Raw genomic sequence first — 27,156 nt, 5'->3', positions numbered from 1 at the left:
ATTTATCTCACAATCTAATGAGAATACATGTTGCTAAAGTCCTGGAACTAACCAGAAGGATCTCATGTTTTAGTAATTGTTTTCCCCCCAGAAGGCCTTCTCTGAACTCACTTGATGGCCTCACACATGTCCAGACCCATCTTCACACAGTTCTTGGCATGCATGGGCAGGGAGACAGGCAGGCCAGACACACAGTAGTAGCAGTCTCCCAAAATCTTGATTCTCATGCACTCGTTCTCCTGAAGAATAAAATAGAAAAATACCACAGACCATGAAGACCATCTAAGAAGCAGACATGTCAACTGGATTTAGCATTAACACAAACAAGGTATCAGAAGTTCTCCTGAAGAACACAACACATCCATACGTGTCCAGCCCAACAACTACATGTACTTGTTTTTAACTATCTGAGATTATTTGTATCATGAAATGCACTCTATAAAAGAAATATATTTTTTGAATTATTATGATGAAGCAAGCACTGATTAATGCCAGATAATAAGTGGATTATGCATTACTACACTGTCGTGTTAGCGTAAAAGTGTAGCTAAATATGAAATAAAAGGTGAAAAGTCAGTGTTAATTTAATTAAAGGTGCAAATCTTACAAATTATTAACTCACCTTTGCAATCTGGTCAAACTTCCCAAACAGCTCGTTGAGCATGATGACCAGCTCCTTCGGAGAGCAGTCGCTGGCCAATCGGGTGAAGCCCACAATGTCAGCATACAGAATACTGCAAAAAGAGAAAAACCAAGGGTGTGTTCATTAAGACACACGGTTTCCAAAGAAAACAAGAAGTATTCATTATTGGACAAGTTTAGATGGTCCCTCCCTGTTGCACATAGTTTCCAAGCATTTTCTTGCGTTTCATGCTTACTGATCACGACCGACTCAGGACATATGGGGTCAAGGCATCAGTGTCATAATGAAACCTGTTGTCTGCATGGATACGGCTGGGCTGGCCGCTACACTGATTAATCCCTCTCATGTTGTTGTATCACTAAACAAGGGTGTCATTGTCAGATAACGGTTAACTCCTGGGGTGTTGAAATTGGAGTGGGGATAACTGATTACAGCTGGTGGAGGTCCTATCCTGGGTGAACAGTAATCCTATGGGGCTAGAGAGGAGGTGAAGACAGATCGTGCTAAGGGGTTTGGCTCAAAGACGTAAACTACAGCAGTATTTTTCCTATATTCATTTAGCAGCACCGTTGCCTCCACTCCAAAATATGATTAAAACAAATACACATATATACATACATATATATATATATATACATACATATATACATATATACATACATATATACATATACATATACATATACATATACATATACATATACATACATACATACATACATACATACATACATACATACATACATACATACATACATACATACATACATACATACATACATACATACATACATACATACATACATACATACATACATACATATATATATATATATATATATATACATACATACACACACACAGTACCAGTCAAAAGTTTGTATACACCTGCTCAGTCCAGGGTTTCTTTATTTTTACTATTTTCTACATCGTAGAATAAGAGTGAAGACATAAAAATTATAAAATAACACATATGGAATCATGTAGTAACCAAAGGTTTTAAATTGCAGAGAACTAGCTTTAAAACTGTAAAATGTTCTCTCCGTCCATGGCAAAATGTGTAGAACAGCCACTAAAATGTGTAGAACAGCCACTAAAATGTTTGCCATTGGCCACGTCCACTAACACGCCCCCCACCACCACAATGCTAACTTTGCCACAGCTGCTGACAAAGAATAATGGGGGAAGCACTGCACTGTACACTGATTGGAAGTGCTATAAGCTTATTGTTAACCCTATCCTCCACAGAGCACCTAACCCAGGTCACCACACATTCAGCCGCCACAGCCTAATCACTGGCTCATTACCAGGGCTCAGAGGGCTAACTGCTGCCAAGCTAAGTCCTCATTAAAGTAGCTAACATTAGCCTGTTGCTTGCCAAGCAGATCAGAGAACCATGGCTGCCCAGTAACTCTGACTGACAACAACCAGGTGTTTTCTTGGAAAGAACATGTCTAATGACAAGCATGTATTGTGTCATTACAAGGATCAAATGTGGAAGTGGTTGGGCTATAATTCACAGTAACACCAAAGGGTTTAAATGAGGATTCATCACTAGCCGAGCCACAGCAGCACATGATACAGTCTGATCTCCACAAGGCCTTCTCAGATCAGACAGTTTTAATGTCCCTCCTTTTCTATGAAATCATATTAATTATGGGTCTAAACTTATCATCAAATCAACCAGGTAGTTACAAATGTCAGTTTGTTAGACTACTGAGAAGATCGAAGATTGTTACCGTGTTGACCTTAATTTGGGCAACAAATGGGCTCCCTCTCTATCGGCAGGGTAGCCTAGTGGTTAGAGCGTTGGACTAGTAACCGGAAGTTTGCAAGTTCAAACCCCCGAGCTGACAAGGTAAAATCTGTCGTTCTGCCCCTGAACAGGCAGTTAACCCAGGCCGTCATTGAAAATAAGAATTTGTTCTTTACTGACTTGTCTAGTTAAATAAAGGTAAAATTAAAAATCCAGGAAGGTAGAAGGTACAGTACAGTCTGTAAGCAATTACAGAGTCTAAAACTTAGGGAATCTATTGAGCCATCTGCCAAGGTTCACTGGATAGGCTACAAAGCCAATGTCTGTCAGCACTTTCTAAATGAATGCCCATAAAACAAAAGGCCTCATTTGGGTCAATGCTCAGCTAACACTGTCATGCTAAATTCCATGAGAACTGACTGGGCATTGTGAGTGTAAATAGACTGCCCAGAGCAGTGATGGGCAACTCCAGTCCTCGGGGTCAGAGGATGTCAGGGGAAATTCAATTAATACATTTAGAGAACACAAACTAACTATTCAAAGCACACATGCAACATGTGTGTCACGTCCTGAACATGTTTCTCTGTGGTGGAGTTGGTCAGGCCGTGACTAGGGGGTAGTCTAGTTTAATATTTCTATGTGGGGTCTAGTTCAATTTTTCTATGTTGGTGATTTGTATGATTCCCAATTAGAGGCAGCTGGTAATCGTTGTCTCTAATTGGGGATATTATTTAAGTAGTTGTTTTTCCCACCTGTGTTTGTGGGATATTATTTTGTGTTTTGTGCATGTGCACCACGTAGTCACGTTTCGTTGTTTCTTTATTGTTTTGTTGTGCGGTTCACTTACTTCAATAAATAAGATGTGGAACCCAGATCACGGTGCACGTTGGTCCGAGTATGCTTCCAACGAAGATCGTGACAATATGATTTAACCCAGTGTTCAGACTATTGTTTCCATCTTTGCGGGCCGGCACCGGGTCTCACTGGGCCATGAATCCGGCGGACCTGCTCTCACTTGGGGCCGAAGCCAGGCCACTGGTACTTTTCAGCTTGCATTTACATAACAATGGCTAACTGTGAACCTTAACACCTTCTCACAAAGCAACTGATTCTGCTCTTCTCAAGTCCCTAGCTATGGAAACACAATTTCAAAACCAAATCAAATCGTATTTGTCACATGCACCGAATAAACAGGTGTAGCCCTTAACCAACCATGCAGATTTAAGAAAAAAAATCTAAGTAAGAGATAAGAATAACAAATAATTAAAGAGCAGCAGTAAATAACAATAACGGGACTATATACAGAGTGAAAGTACGGGGGCACCGGTGTCCAGGTAATATGTACATGTAGGTAGAGTTATGAAAGTGACTATGCAGAGATAATAGAGAATAGCAGCAGCGTAGAAGGGCGGAGGGGCAATGCAAAAAGTCTGGGTAGCCATTTGATTAGCTGTTCAGGAGTCTTATGGCTTGGGTGTAGAAGCTGTTTAGAAGCCTATTGGACCTAGACTTGGCGCTCCGGTACCACTTGCAGTGCGGTAGCAGAGAGAACAGTCTATGACTAGGGTGGATGGAGTCTGACAATTTCTAGGGCCTTCCTCTGACACCACCTAGTATAGAGGTCTTGGATGGAAGAATGCTTGGCCCCGGTGATGTAAGAGGCCATTCCAGAAGCAGAAAAAGAGCCAAAATGTAAAAGCTAAAGCCAAAAGTGGAGTTTCGTTCAAGAGAACATTTGGGTTGGGTAAATATTTTCCATGTGTGTTATTTGGTAGACTGAAAACCGTGCTTAGTTTGACAGGCAATGAGTGACAGACAAAGGATAGGATTCCACTGTATGTTTCTTAGTCATTTTCTTAGAACATAACAGGTTATTTCAACATGCTGTATGCTTCTCAGTCATATTCTTAGTCCTTGACAGGCTATTGTTGTACTGTACCTGACGTTCTCGTGTCTCTTGACGTAGAGACTGTGGAAGTTGTTGTCTTTGACAAGTCGTTGCCGCTCTTCTTTGTCCTTGCAGTCTTGCAGACGCTCCATGATGGCCAGCTTCATCTTCATGGAGATGTAGACCGGCAGCACAGACTGCAGCAGGTTCTCCTACGCACACACACACACGTTAGCATCAACACACCACACCCACCCAACCATACACACTGTCCGATAGACAAAGGGTCATGAACCCATCCAATCTGGGAGAAACCCAATCTGAGTATCAACCAGCTGTCAGAGTGTCTTGCTGATCTAGTAACTCCACTAACAAGGGCCCCATTCATTCAGATAACTGTTAAAAGCTTTATAATCATTGTGCTGCCAGTCTGGTTGTACAGCCAGTCAACAAAAATATATAACATTGCATTGAGAGCCTCTGGATGGAATAGAGTCAGGTGAGATGGGAATAAGGAGATGTCTCAGGAAATCATTCTTCAATCCCCATTGACCCCATCATAATTCCTGTTCATCCGTATGATGCAATACTGAGGCACCGGACTACTCTCTTTCCTCTCTGGTTTGGCTGCATCCATGGGGGGGGGGGGGGGTTGCCCCTGGGTACACATCTAGGATCAAATCCTAACTTTAACCATTAGTGGAAGAAATGTAAAACTGACCCAAGACCAGTGTCACGGGGCAACTGGTTAGGCCTACATACTCTCCCAGATAGATTACCACCTCCTGGTTCAAATGACTGGAGCAGGTTTTCCAGTAAACCGTAAAGCATGGAAAATCATTCTGCACAAAGTGGCCTTGATTTGGTTCAGTCAGCTCAGCTCTGTGCTGTAATTGATCTGGCAGATTCTATCTGACTGGGTCTAGAGAACAATGGCTTAGTGCTCTGTGGGAGGGAGGGAGAGAGGGAGGGAATACTGTTCACCTCAGCGTTGAGACCCATTTCAAACCCTCCCTTCCCTCTTCTCTTTATTTATGGTGCCTGTGCTCTTTGGCTAACCCCTGTGGCACTGCTCCTTTTTTCGGGCTCAATACAACAGAGTAGAACAGAGCCGGTTCAAATGTTAACGATTGTATCATTCCATTCTGTCCTGCTAGACAACAGAGCAGCCAGCAGCCTCCTCTCTCTCATGGTGTGTGGTGTCACTTCCTAAGCAACTATTATTCTAAACGAAAAACAATTATGGTTAAAATTCCATTTGAAACAGACACCCGTTTTTACTAACGGAGCACACATAGACATCTACTTTAAAAAATCATTAATTACATTTTATTTGAAGGGGATTTGATCATTGTAATGAAAAATACAAGCTAGAAAACAACAAGGCTGCTGGTCTTAAATTAAGTAAAAATTAGCCAGTGCTATTATGACAACAAATATTTTAGCCTAACACTATTCACTTTTATTAGTCTTTCATACTTCCTGTATTCAGTCGGGTGTGCCTCTGTTCAGAAAGAGACACCCCTGGGAGATCGCACTTGCCAAGTAGATTTCTATTCTCAAGGGTATTTCCTTAAAGGTTAAATAACTAAATCAAGAAGATAGCAGAGTGTCTGATAAGATGTTCTCACCTGTTGTCTCTTTTCTATCTCCAGCTTCATGCGGATGCCCAGACATCTGAGTGTATCCTGGAAGGTCTGTCTTAGTGCTCTCTCCATCAGGACCTTATGGAAGGCCCCCACCACACTGCCACACAGAAACACCACCGCATTGGACAGCAGCTGAGGACAGAGGGACCGACATTACATCCTAGCTGCACAGCACAAGCATGGTCTGTTTTCACAGAAATGTGTCTTACGACCTTAAAAACTCCTTACAGGACATCAAAAACAACACTATAGCACACTATCTCGTTGAAACAAACATGACACATGAGTTATTAAAACACATACACAGTGATACTTCCTGTTTATAGAAAACTATTTAAAGCACAACATTGTGAGCATACATAACGTTATGCATCACCAGGAGATCACATAACACATGTATAATTGTTACTAACAGCATAACAAATAACACACCTGATTGGCCAGAAAGGGGCTGGGATCTTGGGTGTTGAAGACAGTGAGGCGTAGAGTGAGGACCATGATGTGAGAGAGTGAGGAGATCACACTGAGCACCACAGCATAGCACATCTGGAAAGGCAGCATGGTGTACACTGTGAAGATGATGAACAGGAAGAAGGGAACCTACAGGAGAAAAGGAGAGAGAGAGAGATAGGTCAGACTGATGTGACATGAAACACTGTGTGGGGAAAGAGTCTCGGATCGGCAGCACTATCCAAAGAACAAGTGGTTTTACTGGACAACTGTCACCTCAGTGTACTGGCAAGATATGCTATAACTAGACAAATATAACTTTTTGATGCTTCTGTTCATGTGTGTATATCATATATGTACACTCAGTGGCCAGTTTACTAGGTAGGCCACCCCGTTCTCAAAAATGGTTCGCTCTTACAGTGAGTCATGTAGTCGTCGCTTGCTATATAAAGCAGGCAGACAGGCATCAAGGCATTCAGTTACTATTCGATTGAACGTTAGAATGGGCTAAATAAGTGACCTAAGCAACAGAGAGCCCCTTGGCCTGCAGAACAGCCTGAATTCATCAGGGCATGGATTCTACAAGGTATGGCATTCAAAAGTTGCTCAATTGGTATCAAGGGATCTAACGTGTGCCAGAAAAACATTCCCTATACCATTACACCACTGCCAACTGATGTGAATTTCAATTCATATCAGAATTCACATCAGTTGGCAGTGCTGTAATGGTGTATTTTGCCCATTCTAACGTTCAATCTAACAGTAACTGAATGCCTTGATGTCTGTCTGCCTTCTTTATATAGTAAGCCACGGCTACATGACTCACTATCTGTAGGAGTGAACCATTTTCGTGAATGGGGTGGCCTACCTAATAAACTGGCCACTGAGTGTTTTGTTTGTTATCACATGGAGAAGATTGCGTGCTCTGTGGGGTAGATCTTAAATCAGATAACTTCTTCAGGGAAGGAAACAGAAACTGTGTGAAACATAATTCTGCAATAATGACCAGAGTAAGGATTTGGCGCAAGCAACATGAGTCCATGGCCCCATCCTGCCTGGTGTCAACAGTACAGGCTGGTGGCGGTGGTGTAATGGTGTGGCTAATGTTTTCCTGGTACACGTTAGGTCCCTTGATATCATTTGCACAACGCTTGAACGCTACACCTTGTAGAATCCATGCCTGAAGAATTCAGGCTGTTCTGGAGGTAAAGGGGGGTCCGACCCGGTACTAGATGGGTGTACCTAATAAACTGTCTGGTGCGAAGATGGAGGAAAAGAGTAAGAGGACAAAGGAAGAGGGTGTCATAGAAATACAACATTATGTTAATCACATTACTTTTATATTAGAATGTATTCTTATATTAGTACATTCATACTGTTTTTCTTAGAGGCAACAGAATAGGGTTCTTTGAACTCTCAAGTGTCTGTGTTAACGCTGACAGTAGATTTACCATGGCTTGGTGATAACCTAAAGACTGCATTCCATTCCATGATTAGTGTCTGTGTGCCTGTCGGTCGGTGCCAGGGGGACCCAATCTCCAGTTTATTTATCCCATACAGCAGATGAATACTGGACTCCATCATTCTGTGGGAAGGGCTTAGAATCCTATGTTGCATTAGTATTTCTGTATAAACAAGCAGTAAATGAACTAGAGACAGATATCTGTTGAATGAGAGCGCAATGTACCTTTGTATAATTTCACGTATCTGTTCTTCGTCACAAGGACTCAGGAAGACTATGAAAAGTTGTAAACGAATCCTGTTTCTTTGGGCTTTAACTCCACACCATTGGGTGACCATTAACACTATTACTGCAGTAATTATTAATAAAGTTTGATGGTTTTGAAGAAATCTAAAAGTCTCTCCTTTGATTAGAATAATTACCATGACATGGGCTTCAAACATTTATTTTGAAAGCCAACAGGCTTTGTCGTGCAACCTTTATTTAGAGCGAGAGTGTATACCTGGTCCCAGGGCAGGATGAGGGGTCCGCTGAAGATGAAGGTGAATCCCATGGTGAGGTGAGTGGCCCAGACCACCAGAGCCAGCAGTCTCCTCCAGCGCTGGGTCAGGGTCTCTGTACACACCAGCACAAACACAGCCAGGAACACACACAGGCTGCAGCTCACCACGCTGACAAATGCACAGTGCTCCTCCGCACTCTGAAACGGAGATGGAGAACATAACGCACACTGAATCACAATCATGGAATTTACATTATACTCTTGAGTATATTGAGTATATTCAGTATATTGAGATATACACACATTCATAGACATGGACGACATATCAATCTACACACAGCCATACAGACACACAATGCTCTAGACAAGGATTAAAAAACAGGCTATAATATACATTCTGTCTGAGGACAGGTTTGAAGTGTTATATAGGTCAGGTACAATGATATGTCGAAACAACATTCACTCAACTTCCCTTCAACATCATTCAAGTCCCTTTATTATGCCTATGTACGGTCTAGTCATGAGAGCGGCCCATATCTAATTCAGCATCGTGGCTTATTCAGGCTTATTGCACATCTGTCTCTGCGTCATGTCCTGTTGCTAGAGGCCACAGCATCTTCCTGATTGAATTACACTGAGAGGGAAGAGGAAGGCTCAGATATAGATTTCTGTTGTGTATGTGTGTGTATACACTTGCGTCAACTTGCGTGCATGCCAGTTAGCGAAAAAGCGAGCGAGAGAAAGAGAGAATGGGAAAGAGTTAGATGACAAGGAGAGCGGGAATGACTGCGTAAAGGTCCCTGAGCAGAAGGCCATCTCGGCATTGTATATTGAGCATGCTGGTTTCCATGGTAGCAGAAGTGAAGGCTTTTACTAGCATGTTTAACTACGGCTACACCCACTAAATCAACCTATAGGAGACTTGTTCATTTCCTTTTCTTATTTATTTTCAGATGGAAGGAAGTAGTAAACATCTATACAATTAGAGAACAGATTACTTCTCCTCTCCTCTTAAAATCTCATCTGAAAAGCAATGACCCAGGTGGGATCTGCTCAGTCTCAGCCTGCCATAAGTTAATGTTTTCATCTGTTGGGCATTGAAATTCACACCAGGTTTTGTTAGTTATCACATGGTGAAGATTGCGTGCTCTGTGGTGTAGATCTTAAATTAGACCGTGCAAAACATAATTCTGCAATAATGACGAAAGTAAACCCACATACACTCTCTCTAGTGTCTGTTGGCGGGTTAAGTTAACTTATGTAAAATGAGGACCACTGTAAAAGCATCCTCTCCGTGCTCTCTTTGACTCTCTTACACTCCCTGTACTCCGTTAGAATCTAGAGGACTTTACTCACCTAAAAACAACAGGGCTCTCAATAGGCCCTTTGTTCAATCTGAGCCTCAACTATCCTGTTTAAGTACCACTTAGAAATAAATATATATGTTGGAATGGCCTCCTCTCGCTCACTGGTGGGCTCATGGTCTCTAACAGGTAGTCTATCTATCCACAGTGGAGAGGGAAGTTCTACAAGTTGAACACAGTGACTATATCACATTTGTACTCACAGGCCTGTGCACTTAACGATAGGCATTAGCCTACACATGCTAACTAACCTGTCACGAAAACCTTAGTGGTGGGTTTTACGCCATCAAAAGGAACATAACATTCAACATCCCAATTAGGATCTGGCAAATAATACTTGAATCAGTTATTGCCCTCTATGTTTGTGAGGTCTAGGGTCCACTCACAAACCAATAATTAATATTGCATGCATCATTTTCCAAAAACATCCTCTGTGCACAACATAAAACACCAAATAATGCATGTAGAGCAGAATTCAGACAATATCTGATCATTATCAAAATCCAGAAAAGAGACGTTAAATTCTACAACCACTTAAAAATAAGTGATTCCCAAACCTTCCATAAGAAAGCAATCATCTACAGAGAGATTAACCTAGAGAACAGTCTCCTCAGCAAGCTGGTCCTGGCATTCTGTTCACAAACACAAACAGACCCCAGGACAGCAACACAATTAGACCCAACCAAATCATGAGAAAACAAAAAGACAATTACTTGACACATTGGAAAGAACTAGCCAAAAAACTAAGCATACTGGACTGCTATTTGGCCCTAAACAGAGACTACAGTGGCAGAATACCTGAACACTGTGACTGACCCAAAAGTAAGGAAATCAGCAGCCTTGCTATTGAGAGAGGCCGCCGTAGGCATAGCCCTCTCTCGCTCTCTCTCTCTCTCTGCCCACAAAATGTGGAAACTGAGCTGCACGTCCTTACGTCCTGCCAAATGTATGACCATATTAGACACATATTTCCTTCAGATTACACAGACCCACAAAGAATTTGAAAACAAATCCAATTTTGATAAACTCCCATATCTATCACGTGAATACCACAGTGTGCCAACACAGCAGCAATATTTGTGACCTGTTTCCACATGAAAAGGACAGTCAGTGAAGCAAACACCATTGTCAATACAAACTACACTGAACAAAACTATGAACACAACATGTAAAGTGTTGGTCCCTTTTTTCATGAGCTGAAATAAAAGATCCCAGAAATGTTCCAGGTGCACAAAAAGCGTATTTCTCAAATTTTGTGCACAAATATGTTAACATCCCTGTTAGTGAGCATTTCTCCTTTGCCGAGATAATCCATCCACCTGACAGGTGTGGCATAATCAAGAAGATGATTAAACAGCATGATCCTCACACAGGTGCACCTTGTGCTGGGAACAATAAAAGGTCTCTAAAATGTGCAGTTGTGTCACAACACTGCAGATGTCTCAAGTTGAGGGAGCGTGCAATTGACATGCTGACTGCATGAATGTCCACCAGAGCTGTTGCCACTGAATTTAATGTTTATTTCTCTACCATAAGCCGCCTCTGTCGTTTTAGAGAATTTGGCAGTACTTCCAACTGGCCTCACATGTGTAACCACTCCAGCCCAGGACCTCCACATCCAGCTTCTTCACCTGCAGGATTGTCTGAGACCAGCCACCCGGACAGCTGATAAAACTGTGGGTTTGCACAACTGAAGAATATCTGCACAAACTGTCAGGAACAGTCTAAGGAAAGCTCATCGGCGTGCTCGTCGTCCTCACCAGGGTCTTGACCTGACTGCATCGCAACCGATTTCAGTGTGCAAATGCTCACCTTTGATGGCCGCTGACACGCTGGAGAAGTGTGCACTTCATGGATGAATCCCAGTTTCAACTGTACCGGGCAGATGGCAGACAGCATTGTGTGGGGGAGCGGTTTGCTGATGTCAACATTGTGAACAGAGTACCCCATGATGACGGTACGGTGGGGTTATGGTATAGGCAGGTATAAGCTACGGACAGCAAACCCAATTGAATTTTATCGAGATACTGTGACGAGATCCTGCGGCCCATTATCGTGCCATTCATCTGCTGCCATCACCTCATGTTTCAGCATGATAATGCACAGCCCCACGTTGCAAGGATCTGTATACAAATCTGAAAATGTCCCCGTTCTTCCATGGCCTGCATACTCACAAGACATGTCATCCATTGAGCATGTTTTGGTTTCTCTGGATCGACATGTATGACAGCATGTTCCTATTCCCGCCAATATCCATTAACTTTGCACAGCCATTGAAGAAGTGGGAAAACATTCCAAAAGCCACAATCAACAGCCTGATCAACTCTCATGCAGCGCGAGATGTGCCGCATTGCAGAGGCTAATGGTGACTGGTTTTCTGACCCACGTCCCTACTTTTTTTAAGGTATCAGTGACCAACAGATGCATATCTGTATTCCCAGTCATGTGAAATCCATAGATTGGGGCCTAATTAATTTATTTCAATTGACTGATTTCCTTATACGAACTGTAACTTTCAACAAAAATGTTTAAAAAACACAACATGCAACAATCAGTTTATATTGATCTGTCTATTTATTTTCCCTTTTGTAATTCAACTATTTGCATAGTTACAACACTGTACATAGTCAGCAATATAACATTTGAAATGTTAATTTCAGATTATTTATTTCACTTTTGTTTAATATCTATTCCACTTACATTTGCAAATGTAAACATGTTTCCAATGCCAATAAAGCCCCTTGTTTTCCTTTAGGAGAGAGCAGTAATGAGACCTGATGATGGACCTAATTTGGCATCAACACCTGAATGAGAAAAGTGCTACAGTGCCTCAGGCCCTGCCAATGTCAACAGCATGAGTGTGTCCCAAATGACACCCTTTCACTTCTACAGTGCACAACTTTTGACCAGAGCCCTTGTCAAAAGAAGTGCACAATTTAGGGAATAGGGTGCCATTTTAAGAAGCAACCACGTCTTTGTTCACCGGCTGACTGACTGAAGCCCTGTAAAACAACACATTTCACTGCACCTATCCCGTGTTTCTGACAATAAGGCACTCACCTGTCAGTTTATTAGGTACACCACCTTGTTCACAAAAATGGATTGCTCCTACAGACAGTGGCTTACTTGGATCACTCCTACGTGGCTGTGGCATTACTATGTAAAGTAGGCATCGAGGCATTCGATTGAACAGCTAGTGACCTATGCGACTGAGCGTGGTATGATCAGTGCCAGGCGACCTCCTGGGCTTTTCACACACGGCAGTGTCTAGGGTTTACCGAGAATGGTGGGACAAACAAAAAACATCCAGCCAATCAGCAGTCCTGGGGGCAAAAACAGCTCGTTGATGAGAGAGGTCAAAGGAGAATGGCAAGGATCATGCAAGCTAACAGGCGGTCCACAAACAGGCAAATAATGGCATCCAACTGGCCTCACATCCACAGACCACGTGTAACCACGCTAACTCAGGACCGCCACATCCGGCATCTTCACCTGCGGGATCATCAGAGGGGGGAGGGCGGGATGCTGAGGAGTATTTCTGTCGGTAATAAAGCCCTTTTGTGGGAAAAAAAAATTCTGGTTGGCTGGCCCTGGTTCCCAAGTGGGTGGGCCTATGCCCTTCGAGGCCCACCCATGGCTGCACCCCTGCCCAGCCATGTGAAATCCATAGATTAGTGTCTAATGAATATATTTCAATTGACTGATTTCCTTATATGAACTGCAACTCAGCAAAATCTTTGAAATTGTTGCATTTATAGATTTTTTTTTATGTACTTCCCCCTCAGCTCAGACCTGCAATAACACTCATAACACTCCTATTTATTACGCTGAGGGAACCTAGACTACAGTTCAAAAGTTTGGGGTCACTTAGAAATGTCCATGAAGACATACAGTGGGGCAAAAAAGTATTTAGTCAGCCACCAATTGTGCAAGTTCTCCCACTTAAAAAGAAAATCACATTGTAGGATTTTTAATGAATTTATTTGCAAATTATGGTGGAAAATAAGTATTTGGTCAATAACAAAAGTTTATCTCAATACTTTGTTAAATACCCTTTGTTGGCAATGACAGAGGTCAAACGTTTTCTGTAAGTCTTCACAACGTTTTCACACACACTGTTGCTGGTATTTTGGCCCATTCCTCCATGCAGATCTCCTCTAGAGCAGTGATGTTTTGGGGCTGTTGCTGGGCAACACGGACTTTCAACTCCCTCCAAAGATTTTCTATAGGGTTGAGATCTGGAAACTGGCTAGGCCACTCCAGGACCTTGAAATGCTTCTTACGAAGCCACCCCTTCGTTGCCCGGGCGGTGTGTTTGGGATCATTGTCATGCTGAAAGACCCAGCCACGTTTCATCTTCAATGCCCTTGCTGATGGAAGGAGGTTTTCACTCAAAATCTCACGATACATGGCCCCATTCATTCTTTCCTTTACACGGATCAGTCGTCCTGGTCCCTTTGCAGAAAAACAGCCCCAAAGCATGATGTTTCCACCCCCATGCTTCACAGTAGGTATGGTGTTCTTTGGTTGCAACTCAGCATTCTTTGTCCTCCAAACACAACGAGTTGAGTTTTTACCAAAAAGTTATATTTTGGTTTCATCTGACCATATGACATTCTCCCAATCTTCTTCTGGATCATCCAAATGCTCTCTAGCAAACTTCAGACGGGCCTGGAAATGTACTGGCTTAAGCAGGGGGACACGTCTGGCACGGCAGGATTTGAGTCCCTGGCGGCATAGTGTGTTACTGATGGTAGGCTTTGTTACTTTGGTCCCAGCTCTCTGCAGGTCATTCACTAGGTCCCCCCGTGTGGTTCTGGGATTTTTGCTCACCGGTCTTGTGATCATTTTGACCCCACGGGGTGAGATCTTGTGTGGAGCCCCAGATCGAGGGAGATTATCAGTGGTCTTGTATGTCTTCCATTTCCTAATAATTGCTCCCACAGTTGATTTCTTCAAACCAAGCTGCTTACCTATTGCATATTCAGTCTTCCCAGCCTGGTGCAGGTCTACAATTTTGTTTCTGGTGTCCTTTGACAGCTCTTTGGTCTTGGCCATAGTGGTTTGGAGTGTGACTGTTTGAGGTTGTGGACAGGTGTCTTATATACTGATAACAAGTTCAAACAGGTGCCATTAATACAGGTAACGAGTGGAGGACAGAGGAACCTCAAAGAAGAAGTTACAGGTCTGTGAGAGCCAGAAATCTTGCTTGTTTGTAGGTGACCAAATACTTATTTTCCACCATAATTTGCAAATAAATTCATAAAAAATCCTACAATGTGATTTTCTGGATTTTTTTTCTCATTTTGTCTGTCATAGTTGAAGTGTACCTATGATGAAAATTACAGGCCTCTCTCATCTTTTTAAGTGGGAGAACTTGCACAATTGGTGGCTGACTAAATACTTTTTTGCCCCACTGTACATGTCCATGAAATGTCCATGAAAACATACATGAAATGAGTTTCAAAATGAATAGGAAATATAGTCAAGTTGACCAGATAATTATTTTTAATTTAAATAATTGTGTCCTTTGCTTTCGTCAAAGAATCCTCCATTTGCAGCAATTACAGTCTTGCAGATGCTCTGCAAAAACACATTCATGTTTTTAGTACACAATATTTTTGATTTCTTTATTTAACCGTTATTTAATTGATTAGCGATTTTATTACACAGTATGCCTACACATTGATCGGCTACAAAATATATATTTTTAAAGAAAACGCACTGAAACCAAAATACCTTTAGTTTTGGTGATCCTCTCAACTCCGGCTAATTTTTAAAGTCCTCTCATGGTTACGGTCCTAACACTAGAACAGGTAGCACCATAGAAAGAAGCAGGCTTGATGAAAACAATGTCCATATCGTCTGTTCTCTTTGGTCACAATGTCATTTTTGCAGGTAGGGGGATGTTCACACCTACAGTAGCCAGGCTATAAAGAGTCTATTGTCCTGCTAATCAGTCTACAAGCGTTTGAAAACCTGTTTTCAAAATGCCACCAGCTGTTCATCACTACTGTAAATAAAAACAGCATCTTGTTTACATTCTTTATTATAACCACAATGTCACAAATCATTTGTATCTACCTTTCCAATTACTTTTAGAGTTTGGGATTTACAAATGTGTGCTTTTCATGTCATTTAAAAAAAAATCCAGTTCGGATTTAAGTATAACTTTTGAGTGACGCCTTTAGTGAGAGGTCTAATGCCTTAATATTTAATCATATCTGCTCTCCGAATTCATATCTAAGGGGCATTTTTCACGCCATTAGTCATTACATTGTTTTAGTTTGAATGTGCAGACTGGCACTAAGAACAGGGGGAACGTTTCCCTAGTCAGCACCATTATTAGTGCAATGCCCCTTAAAGTGTTGCTCTGTGCAACCCAGTGGGGCGGTGTGGGGGTCCACCCCCCCCCCAACCCCCTTCCTCATGGGCTAGATCAATCTTCTGTGCGCGGTCTGCGGCCCATCCCGTGCCCCCTGCCCTCGTTCTTTGAACCTCATGCGCCCACTGCTGTTTCAGTGGATACAGCTGGAGAAGTGCAAGGCAATCCCATTGTGCGCCACTCGGGAGCCGTGACCAATATATATAGTCCTGCTAATAACAGGGTTAATAATATATCTGTGAGAATATCCAAAGTGACATTTATATAATTCTAAATTAATAATACTAATCGTTTAATTTATTTTAAAAATAACAATATTTTGGAGATGATTTAATTTTCAAATAACGTAAAATGTGTGAGAAAAAAGCCATTCTTGAACATTGTTACTAATTTGTAAATAAAGCCAGTTTGTTATTTTGAATTACTTATTTCTGTTTTTAGAGGGAGAGAAATCAAAAACCTACAGTCATCTCATGGGTCTCCCAGTCAAGGCCGGCACAGGTATCGAACCAGCATCTGTAGCAACACAGCTTTCACAGCTATGCAGTGTCTTAGACCACTGCACAACTCAAGCATTGTACCACATGACCAGTTGGGAGTGGGCTACAGTACTACAGTAAGAGCAAAATAATCCTAAAAATATATTTTAAAAACTTTAGTGTAACAATAGTTTTAGTAAGTTATACTGATCGTGCACAATTATCAGTTTCTATTTAGGTTTATGCCGCCCATTCATTGTCAGAGACATAGTAGGACCCAAAAGCATAATCAGTGCTCCAACTCCCCCTTGAGCTGGTCCGGAGCAATGAAGGGGTGATGCAGGGTACCTTACTAAACCACAAATTACCTCTAAATCCCACAGCATAATCACAAAACTTTTAGTGGAGCAACCACTGTATGTAGATATTCCATTAAAAATCAGCCGTTTCCAGCTACAATAGTCCTTTACAACATTAATAATGTCTACACTGTATTTCTGATCAATTTGATGTTATTTTTAAACCTTTCTTTCAAAAATAAAAATATGACCCCAAGCTTTTGAACAACAGCATCATCTCTCGTGTATTGCCTTGACTGTTGTTTCGAGGAGACATAAAACAACGACCTCTAATATCTAGACACAATTATTCAATGTACTACAGAAAAATAACATACTACTTCTGAACAAATTCTTAGTTACAATGACGGCCTACCAGGATTAACTGCCTTGTTCAGGTGCAGAACGACAGCTCGGGGATTCGATCCAGCAACCTTTCAACTGGCCCAACGCTCTAACCACTAGGCTATCTGCCACCACACAATGGTGTCTTTAATGTGCTAATCTTCATCCATTATCGGTCAACTCATCCAGAGAGGACATCACACCCCCACAGGGGATATTACTAAGTCATTCAAAAAAGCTGGGCTCTGATGTGTAGCATACTGTCACTTCATACATGGGTAGGTGCACACACACTTCTAGGTCTCGGTAGATAACGTCACTTACACAACGGCCGCTAGCTAGCGATTCCACAACACACACACGAACTCACCAGGTGCAGGGCGAAGAAGAGGATGATGAGGACTCCACAGGACAGCATGGAGAGGCCCAGTAGCAGCACTAGAGGCTGGTACTGGCTGATACAGGAGAACTTCCTGTACAGGGCCTCATGTTTCAGCTCCTGGTCATTTAACAGGTACTTCCCTTTAGCCGGCATGGTGGTGGTGACCTGTTCACTACTAAAACCCTGATAAAAGGTTACGGGCTGCTGGTTTTAACATAGAAGCATTTTTGTCAGCTTCCACTGTCCTCTAAGAGTTGCTAAATTTCCTCTCCACCACTCCTTACACAGGTATGGTAGGCAGGGAATAATGCTGAAAACACCACCCCACAGGGTAGGGCAGGGTAGGAGCCGTCTTCTGCTGTGACTGAGACAGACGTGTGTGTGTGTGTGTGTCTACAGATCCACACATCCAGGTGGGCAGGTTTGCTGAGGCTTTCTAGCTCATACTACTCAAGTGCAGTTGTCGATGTTATCCCTCATGGGCATTTTTAATATGTTCCTCTCTTCTTTCACTCACAGGTTTTGAACTTGCTCTCTCTTTCTCCCTCTTATCTCCCTTTCTGCATTGGCAGGCAGACCCAGTTCATCCTTGCCAGCTACTGTGGTCCATTCTTCAGTGGGGTTGAGTAATGATCCCAGCGCTGAGAGAAGAGACCGGGGGAGGAGGAGAGTCTAAGGAAAGAGGAGAGGAGGAGAAAGAGGGTGGAGCCTGGGAGGGTGGAGAAGGAAAGAGGGGTCGTCAAGGATTCTTCCAGGATTCAGGATTCTGTCCCATCAGTGCTGAGCGGGTAGAGAGAGGGGCCCAATGTAGCTCCACCCACTGGAGCTGTCAGAGGCCTGGGGATTAGACAACAGAGAGAGACTGGGTGAGTTTACTGGAACCACTTATCAAGACAGAAGTAGAATGAAATAGCAATCCACAACACTTGAGGGGCATGGCTCTTCAAAGCACTTTCTCTTGTTGACATGTCAGAAAATGTTGATGCACACTCACTAAGCTTGTTATGTTTCAATAAACAGATTACATTTTTATCTGGCAGTGAGAATTAAAAAAAAACAGTTTAGCGATATGATTTCAAACTACATTACTGTCTGCCAAACTGTACACAGTTAGAGTACAGTGAGTCCCTTCATATGACTGACTGTTGTTTAGCCAAGGGTGTAAATTATCACAAGTGAGTGAATCTTCAATCCTCATTCAACCAAAGCCCTGCAGTTGTTCCCACGATCAAGAAAGCCTGGTTTGTCTGTATTCAGTCCCAGTCCTCAGTCTCTGTCCCGGTTTGGCCACAGCTCCATAGAGAACTGCCATGATGACACCTAGACCTTCTAATGAATAAGCTCTCCATAGAGAACTGGCATGATGACACCTAGACCTTCTAATGAATAAGCTCTCCATAGAGAACTGGCATGATGACACCTAGACCTTCTAATGAATAAGCTCTCCATGGAGAACTTTACTCGAGAATACAGCGTCAAGGGAAGAACTCTTGCATCATGAAACAATACACTGGTCTCGACTTAATTTATTTATATCTTATTAATTTTACTCTGACAAAACACATTCAGCATTGTGGAGTTTAAACGCTAGCCAAGAGTCTCAGTCTATGTCTGCCAAGAATTGTACCTTAGCAATCCATTATTCACAAGAGTTTAAGGAGATTATCACTTTAATACACAACACATTTAAAAGATAGACCTGTTTATTTTCCTACAGTCCATGTTTTGTTAGGATCTATTGGCTGGGCAGAGTATGTACTTTGCTCCAGTCTTAATGAGCACAGAGCAGAGGCCACTAAAGCCAGTCAGTATATGAGGAGTCTGATTTGCCTTAGTCGGTCTGCCCTCGCTGGCTCCCTGTCACGCAGGAAGTTTGCTCAGTGAATCAGAGGCTACGTGGTATTTACAAAAAGGCTGAATGAAAAATACATTCAGGAGGCTCTTGTCTCAAGCACGCAGTAGGACGTACTAGGCATCCTTATCTGGTTGGTTTAAAGAGGGCCCAGCGGCTGGTCTTTGTCTCACCTGGTAATAAAATCACAGAACACAACAGCACAGCTACAATATGGGCGTGACCGTAAACCATTGGGCTCAGAGACTGATAATGATATCACTTCTCATTTTGTAGAAGGGATTACATTCTTGGCTTCATAAACAGGCTGGTGTGTTTGGGAGGCGCAAGATGTTGCTGGGTTGAAACGATATGAAATTAAGCTTGCATAAAGTTAGTTAATATAAACCTCATCTCAGCAGTTGCTAATAGTCTTGACTTCTGGACCTGTCCTAACAGTATGAAGCATTGTTGCTGCAACAGTTGCCATGTGCCATAAAATAGCAAAGGCTGAGGTGGATGAGGTTATGTACCTAAAGGCCAGAGAGGGAGAAACACCTGTTGGGCTGTGTGAATGGATATCCCAGCCAGCCAACCACTCAGGATGCTCCAGTCAGAGTGACAACCTGCTCTGTCACAACAGGACGTGTGTTGATGGAGGTCCGGTCAGCAATTTATTGTGTTGGTTAAACTGGGATCACTTTCATTGTGTGCATTTCAATGTTAGGAGGTCAGGACAGTGAGGAAATAATGAAGACATTTGGAGAGCAGCCTCGTACTGGGGCAGATGGCCCAGTTCCCCACGATGTTAACGATCAGTGAATAGGTCCGTCTCAGTCGGACAGTAGGATACTAGTACTGATCATTCCAGGATGTTTTGTCCAGAGGCAGCCATTTAACACCACCATAGAGCGCTTGATACGGCTTGATATTACAGCTCCCAGCCCAACAACCGCTTTATGTTTCAATTCAAAAGTTGTCATGGCAAAGGACAGATGCAGCGGATCTCTGTCTGTCTCCGCCGCTGAGTGGAGTCGTGCGGAGCAGTGCTGGAATAGCGGCCTGGCTTGAATAGGCTGGAGTCTCTCAAGAACAGGATGAATAGCAGTAACTGCACTGCATTGTCGGGGAGGCCTTTCTCTGAAAGAGCTGAGGCAAATCGAGGCATTCTCACAGAGGTCTCGCAAACTGGTGTCATTTGACTCCTGGAGCAGCACAAAACCACAGACGTCATCACCAACCCAGAGCCCAGCCACCGAGATTGGGAACGCACATGGTTGCTGTCGCAAACTGGAAACGTGCATTAACACAAGATAATAGAGGACGTGATGTTCAAGGGACTGGATGTTGTCTTCTCTTCGGCCTCGCAACATGTGAGGGCTAGGAAATGAAAAAAGTTGCCACAACATTTGAAGGGGAGCAAACTATATTTGAGCTGGTGGGATTGTGGTGCAGAAGACCACCTTTCATACTACATTTTTATGTGGCAGAGTAAGCCACAGCTGGGCAATTCCATTATTTTTCACTTTTAAATGTACACTATCGTTCAAAGGTTTGGGGTAACTTAGAAAGGTCTTTGTTTTTTAAAAGAAAAGCAACATTTTTGTCCATTAAAATAGCATCAAATTGATCAGAAATACAGTGTAGACATTGTTAATGTTGTAAATGACTATTGTAACTGGAAACAGCATATTTCTTATGGAATATCTACATAGGTTAACAGAGTAGAGGTCGACCGATTAATCGGAATGGCTGATTAATTAGGGCAGATTTCAAGTTTTCATAACAATCAGAAATCGGTATCTTTTGGCGCCGATTTGCAGATAAAAATAATAAAAAAAAAAAAAGTATACCTTTATTTAACTAGGCAAGTCAGTTAAGAACACATTGTTATTTTCAATGACGGCCTAGGAACGGTGGGTTAACTGCCTCGTTCAGGGGCAGAATGACAGATTTTCACCTTGTCAGCTCAGGGGATCCAATCTTGCAACCTTACAGTTAACTAGTCCAACGCAATAACGACCTGCCTCTCTCTCGTTGCACTCCACAAGGAGACTGCCTGTTACGCGAATGCAGTAAGCCAAGGTAAATTGCTAGTTAGCATTAAACTTATCTTATAAAAAACAATCAATCATGATCACTAGTTAACTACACATGGTTGATGATATTACTAGATATTATCTAGCATGTCCTGTGTTGCATATAATCTGACTGAGCATACAAGCATACAATTATCTAACTGAGTAGTGGTAGGCAGAAGCAGGCGCGTAAACATTCATTCAAACAGCACTTTTGTGCGTTTTGCCAGCAGCTCTTCGTTGTGCGTCTAGCATTGCGCTGTTTAAGACTTCAAGCCTATCAACTCCCGAGATGAGGCTGGTGTAACCGAACTGAAATGGCTAGCTAGTTAGCGCGCTAATAGCGTTTCAAACGTCACTCGCTCTGGGCCTTCTAGTAGTTGTTCCCCTTGCTCTGCATGGGTAACGATGCTTTGATGGTGGCTGTTGTCGTTGTGTTGCTGGTTCGAGCCCAGGGAGGAGCGAAGAGAGGGACGGAAGCCATACTGTTACACTGGCAATACTAAAGTGCCTATAAGAACATCCAATAGTCAAAGGTTAATGAAATACAAATGGTATAGGAGGGAAATAGTCCTATAATTCCCATAATAACTACAACCTAAAACTTCTTACCTGGGAATATTGAAGACTCATGTTAAAAGGAACCACCAACTTTCATATGTTCTCATGTTCTGAGCAAGGAACTGAAACGTTAGCTTTCTTACAAAGCGCATATTGCACTTTTATTTTCTTCTCCAACACTTTGTTTTTGCATTATTTAAACCAAATTGAACATGTTTCATTATTTACTTGAGGCTAAATTGATTTTATTGATGTATTATATGAAGTTAAAATAAGTGTTCATTCAGTATTGTTGTAAATTGTCATTATTACAAATAAATAAATAAATATATATATATTTTTTTAAATCGGCCCATTAAATCGGTATCGTTTTTTTTGGTCCTCCAATAAAATCGTTATCGCCGTTGAAAAATCATAATCGGTCGACCTCTAGTACAAAGGCCCATTATCAGAAACCATCACTCCTGTGTTCCAATGGCACGTTGTGTTAACTAATCCAAGTTTATAATTTTAAAAAGGCTAATTGATCATTAGAAAACCCTTTTGCAATTATATTAGCACAGCTGAAAACTGTTATTCTGATTAAAAACTTATTCAGGCTAGGGTCTATTTTTCTCCACTTCCTGTCTGACTGACGTGCCAAAAGTAAACTGCCTGTTACTCAGTTTGTAGAAATGTTAGTCATGTATGAGACTATAACACAATTGAGTTTGAATATGGTAGGAGAAAATCCAAAGAAAAACCAACCGGTTTTTGAGAGCCCTTCTCTTCCAACGAAACGTATAGGGTCATATCCAAATCCAGCTCCCAGATTGCAATTCCAATGGCTTCCACTAGATGTCTCCAGTCTTTGTTTCAGGCTTGTTTCTTCCCAAACATGGAAGAATTTTGAGTTTTAGTAATGGGAGTCAGAGTTGGAAATCAGTCTGTGCGCGCGCAACGAAGAAGACGCACAACTGCTAATTTTGCTTTTCTATTGAACATACTTCTTTCCGTATGAAATGTAGTTTTATTGGGATTAAATAGTAATGTATTTTGACTTGTTTTAACAAAGTTTTGCGGTAGCTTTTTGGATTTATTTCTCTGCATGTTGAATGAGTGGATTACTCAAATCGATGGCGCCAACTAAACAGACATTTTGGGATATAAAGAAGGATTTTATCTAACAAAACGACCATGCATATTTTAGCTGGGTCCCTTTGGATTGCAAATCAGAGGAACATTTTCAAAAAGTGAATATTTAAAAAAATCGGCATTTGCGATTTTATGAAGCTTGTGCTGGTTGAAAAAATATTTTGATGTGGGGCGCCGTCCTCAAACAATCGCATGGCATGCTTTCGCTGCAAAGCATATTGTAAATCGGACAATGCAGTTAGATGAACAAGACTTTAAGCTTTTAACTGATAAGACACTTGTATGTACCTAAATGTGTAATATCCATAGTTTGTATGATTATTTATTTGAATTGCATGCCCTCCAATTTCCCCCCGGAAGTTGGGCTTCTAGCCCTAAGACGTTTTAAAGAAGCAATAAAACTGGCCTTCTTTAGACTAGTTGAGTATCTGGAGCATCAGCATTTGTGAGTTCGATTACAGGCTCAAAATGGCCAGAAACAAAGAACTTTCTTCTGAAACCTGTCAGTCTATTCTTGTTCTGAGAAATTAAGGCTATTCCATGCGAGAAATTGCCAAGAAACTGAAGATCTCGCACAACGCAGTGTACAACTCCCTTCACAGAGCAGCACAAACTGGCTATAAATAGAATAGAAAGAGGAGCGGGAGGCCTCAGTGCACAACTGAGCAAGAGGACTAGTACATTAGATTGTCTAGTTTGAGAAACAGACGCAACTGGCAGCTTCATTAAATAGTACCTGCAAAACACAACGTCAGTGAAGAGGCAACTCTGGGATGCTGGCCTTCTAGGCAGAGTTGCTAAGAAAAAAAACAGACTGGCCAATAAAAATACAAGTTTAAGATGGGCAAAAGAACACGGACACTGGACAGAGGAACTCTGCCTACAAGGCCAGCATCCCGGAGTCGCCTCTTCACTGTTGACATTGAGACGGGTGTTTTGCAGGTACTATTTAATGAAGCTGTCAGTTGAGGACTTGTACGCCTATGTAAATATTGCATAAAAAAATTTTAACAAAAAATTGAATAAAAAAAAAGCAGTTTCCAGCTACAATAGTCATTTACAACATTAACAATGTCTACACTGTAATTCTGATCAATTTGATGTTATTTTAATGACAACATTTTGTTGCTTTTCTTTCAAAAACAAGGACATTTCTAAATGACTTCAAACTTTTAAATGGTAGTGTATGTGTTATGGCTTTACACCTCCTGCAATAATGTGGATCAAGAGTTACTTGTCTAACAGAACACAGAGGGTGTTCTTTAATTGAAGCCTCTCAAACATAATCCAGGTAGAAGCAGGAACTCCCCAGGGTAGCCGTTTAGGCCCCTTCCTTTTTTCAATCTTTATTAACGACATGCCACTGGCTTTGAGTAAGGCTAGTGTGTCTACGTATGCGGATGACTCAACACTATACACGTCAGCTACTACAACGACTGAAATGACTGCAACACTTAACAAAGAGCTGCAGTTAGTTTCAGAATGGGTAGCAAGGAATATGTTAATCCTAAATATTTCCAAAACTAAAAGCACTGTATTTGGGGCATATCATTCACTAAACCCTAAACCGCAACTACATCTCGTAATGAATAATGTGGAAGTTGAGCAAGTTGAGGTGACTAAACTGCTTGGAATAACTGTGGATCAAAACATATTGATACAACAGTAGCTAAGATGGGGACAAGTCTGTCCATAATAAAGTGCTGCTCTGCCTTCTTAACAACACTATCAACAGGGCAGGTCCTACAGGCCCTGGTTTTGTCGCACCTGGACTACTGTTCAGTAGTGTGGTCAGGTGCCACAAAGACGGACTTGGGAAAATTGCAGTTGGCTAAGAACAGGACAGCTGGCCCTTAAAAGTACACGGAGAGCTAACATTAATTACAGGCATGTCAATCTCTCACGGCTCAAAGTGGAAGATAGATTGACTTCATCATTACTTGTTTTTGTAAAAGGTGTTGAGAAGCTGAAGGTACCGAGCTGTCTGTTTAAAATACTAGCACACAGCTCAAACACCCATGCATACCCCACAAGACATGCCACCAGAGGTCTCTTCACAGTCCAAGTACAGAACAGACTATGGGAGGCGCACAGTACTACATAGAGCCATGACTACATGGAACTCTATTCCACATCAGGTAACTGATGCAAGTAGGTAAAAATACACCTTATGGAACAGCGGTGACTATGAAGTAAGACAAACACACAATGCACACACATACACATAGATTTTGCGTTGTAGATTTGTAGTATGGGGCTGAGGGCACACACTTAGTGTGTTGTGAATTCTGTAATAAAAGTATTGTAATGTTCCAAAAATTGTATAACTGCCTTAGCAGCAGCTAATGGGGATCCATAATAAATACAAATACCCATCTACCAAAAGGTTCCCTTCTTTGCGAGGCATTGGAAAACCTCCCTGGTCTTTGTGGTTGAATCTGTGTTTGAAATTCATTGCTCGAATGAGGGACCTATAATTGTATGCTTGGGGTACAGATATGAGGTAGTATTTCAAAAATTATGCTAAACACTATTATTGCACACTGAAGGAGTCCATGCAACTTATTATGTGAATTGTTCAGCACATTTTTAATTCTTAACCTATTTAGGCTTACCATAACAAATGGTTGAACACTTAGAGTCAAAACATTTCAGCTTTACATTTTTTATTCATTTGTGAAAATGTCTGAAAAAGATAATACCCCATAATGTCAGTGGAATTATGTGTAGCCTAGTGACACAAAATCTCACTGTAATCCATTTTACATTCAGATTAACACAACAAAATGTGGAATAAATCAAGGGGTGTAAAAACTTTCTGAAGGCACTGTATATCAAGCAAATAAGTGCATTTCACTCAGGGCGCTGCATTCAGTCTCGTTTAACCAGGCTACCAGAGTCAACCAACTCACCACACAACAGAACCATGTCTGCACTTCCTCATAGCTGACATATATGTACAGTAATGCACTGTCGTCAAATTAGATCTGCCTCCCATCTCCCCCTCCTCCCTCAACCCCAGTAGCATCATCCAGTGGTATTGGATTAGCTTTGTGCAGCAGGGAGAGCTGTCGAAAGATAATGACATTTACAGGATGTTATCTCAGGCTGTTTTCAGCTCTTTACTTTATCATAGCTTGTTTATGATAAACACAGGAAGTGTAGGCGAGAGCGAAAGCGTGGGTCGGAAGCCAGGCCCTTGTCACATACAAGTGTTTCACATTCACTTCCACAAATGCTGTGTCACATACACACAAGTGGAGCCATCCATTTTGTTACATGACACACACACACACACACACACAATGAATGGTCCCTGGACAGTGATATTCATGGAAAATTCATAATTAAAAGTCAATATCTAGGTTGAATCAATCAGACTGGGTAATGTTCTGTTCTCTCAAGATGTAGCTAATTATGGTCATGATGAGAACCACTGTTTGCACATTCAATATCATAAGTGTTCCTTCCTTCCCATACTGAATAATCAATAGCTCCCTGTGCATGCGAGTAAAGCATTTTTCTAAAATGGAGACAAAAAGAAAACACTGGAGGAGGAAAGAAAATTAAAAGGAAAGAAAGAAGAGAGCATTGTTTCCAGTCAGTGCAGCCAACCACATCCCTATTTCTGGTTTCATAACCCCTCTGTTAGCAGAGCCAGGCCAGGCTGAGGCGAGCTGGCTAAGTGCCCCAGCCCAGGACCTCTCAACCCACAGCAGCCTGCTAGGGTCTGGCTCTGGACCCCTCTCACGGCCCTCCCTGGCCCTGCGACCACCACCACGGCACTGATCATGGAGCCATAATGATCACTCTGTACGCTAGCCAATGAACTACTGACAAAGACTCATAGAAATCTCAGCAAGTACATCATAGAAATATTATGATCTACACACTCAAAACCCTTAAATA

The 27,156-nt window shown here is 41.9% G+C and overlaps 1 protein-coding gene across 4 annotated transcripts in view; it reads right to left on the bottom strand.

The window, feature by feature from the left end:
- Positions 1-27,156, bottom strand: part of LOC110526596 (adenylate cyclase type 2) — a 74,208-nt gene that overhangs the window by 19,673 nt on the left and 27,379 nt on the right. For 3 of the 4 annotated variants that reach the window (XM_021607693.2, XM_021607694.2, XM_021607696.2), the window contains exons 2-8: positions 17,632-18,480; positions 8,351-8,548; positions 6,369-6,536; positions 5,919-6,068; positions 4,339-4,499; positions 623-734; positions 112-239 (exon numbers count right to left, since the gene is read on the bottom strand). In XM_021607693.2, coding sequence (XP_021463368.1) covers positions 112-239; positions 623-734; positions 4,339-4,499; positions 5,919-6,068; positions 6,369-6,536; positions 8,351-8,548; positions 17,632-17,796 — 1,082 coding nt within the window. In that variant the 5' untranslated portion in view covers positions 17,797-18,480. Of the gene's footprint in view, positions 1-111; positions 240-622; positions 735-4,338; positions 4,500-5,918; positions 6,069-6,368; positions 6,537-7,837; positions 8,322-8,350; positions 8,549-17,631; positions 18,481-27,156 lie in introns of those variants that run through there. The other variant, XM_021607697.2, reaches the window with a different exon arrangement.

Source organism: Oncorhynchus mykiss, chromosome 6 (assembly GCF_013265735.2).
Source record: "Oncorhynchus mykiss isolate Arlee chromosome 6, USDA_OmykA_1.1, whole genome shotgun sequence".
NCBI lineage: Eukaryota > Metazoa > Chordata > Actinopteri > Salmoniformes > Salmonidae > Oncorhynchus > Oncorhynchus mykiss.
This window is presented reverse-complemented; position numbering and strand designations above follow the sequence as displayed.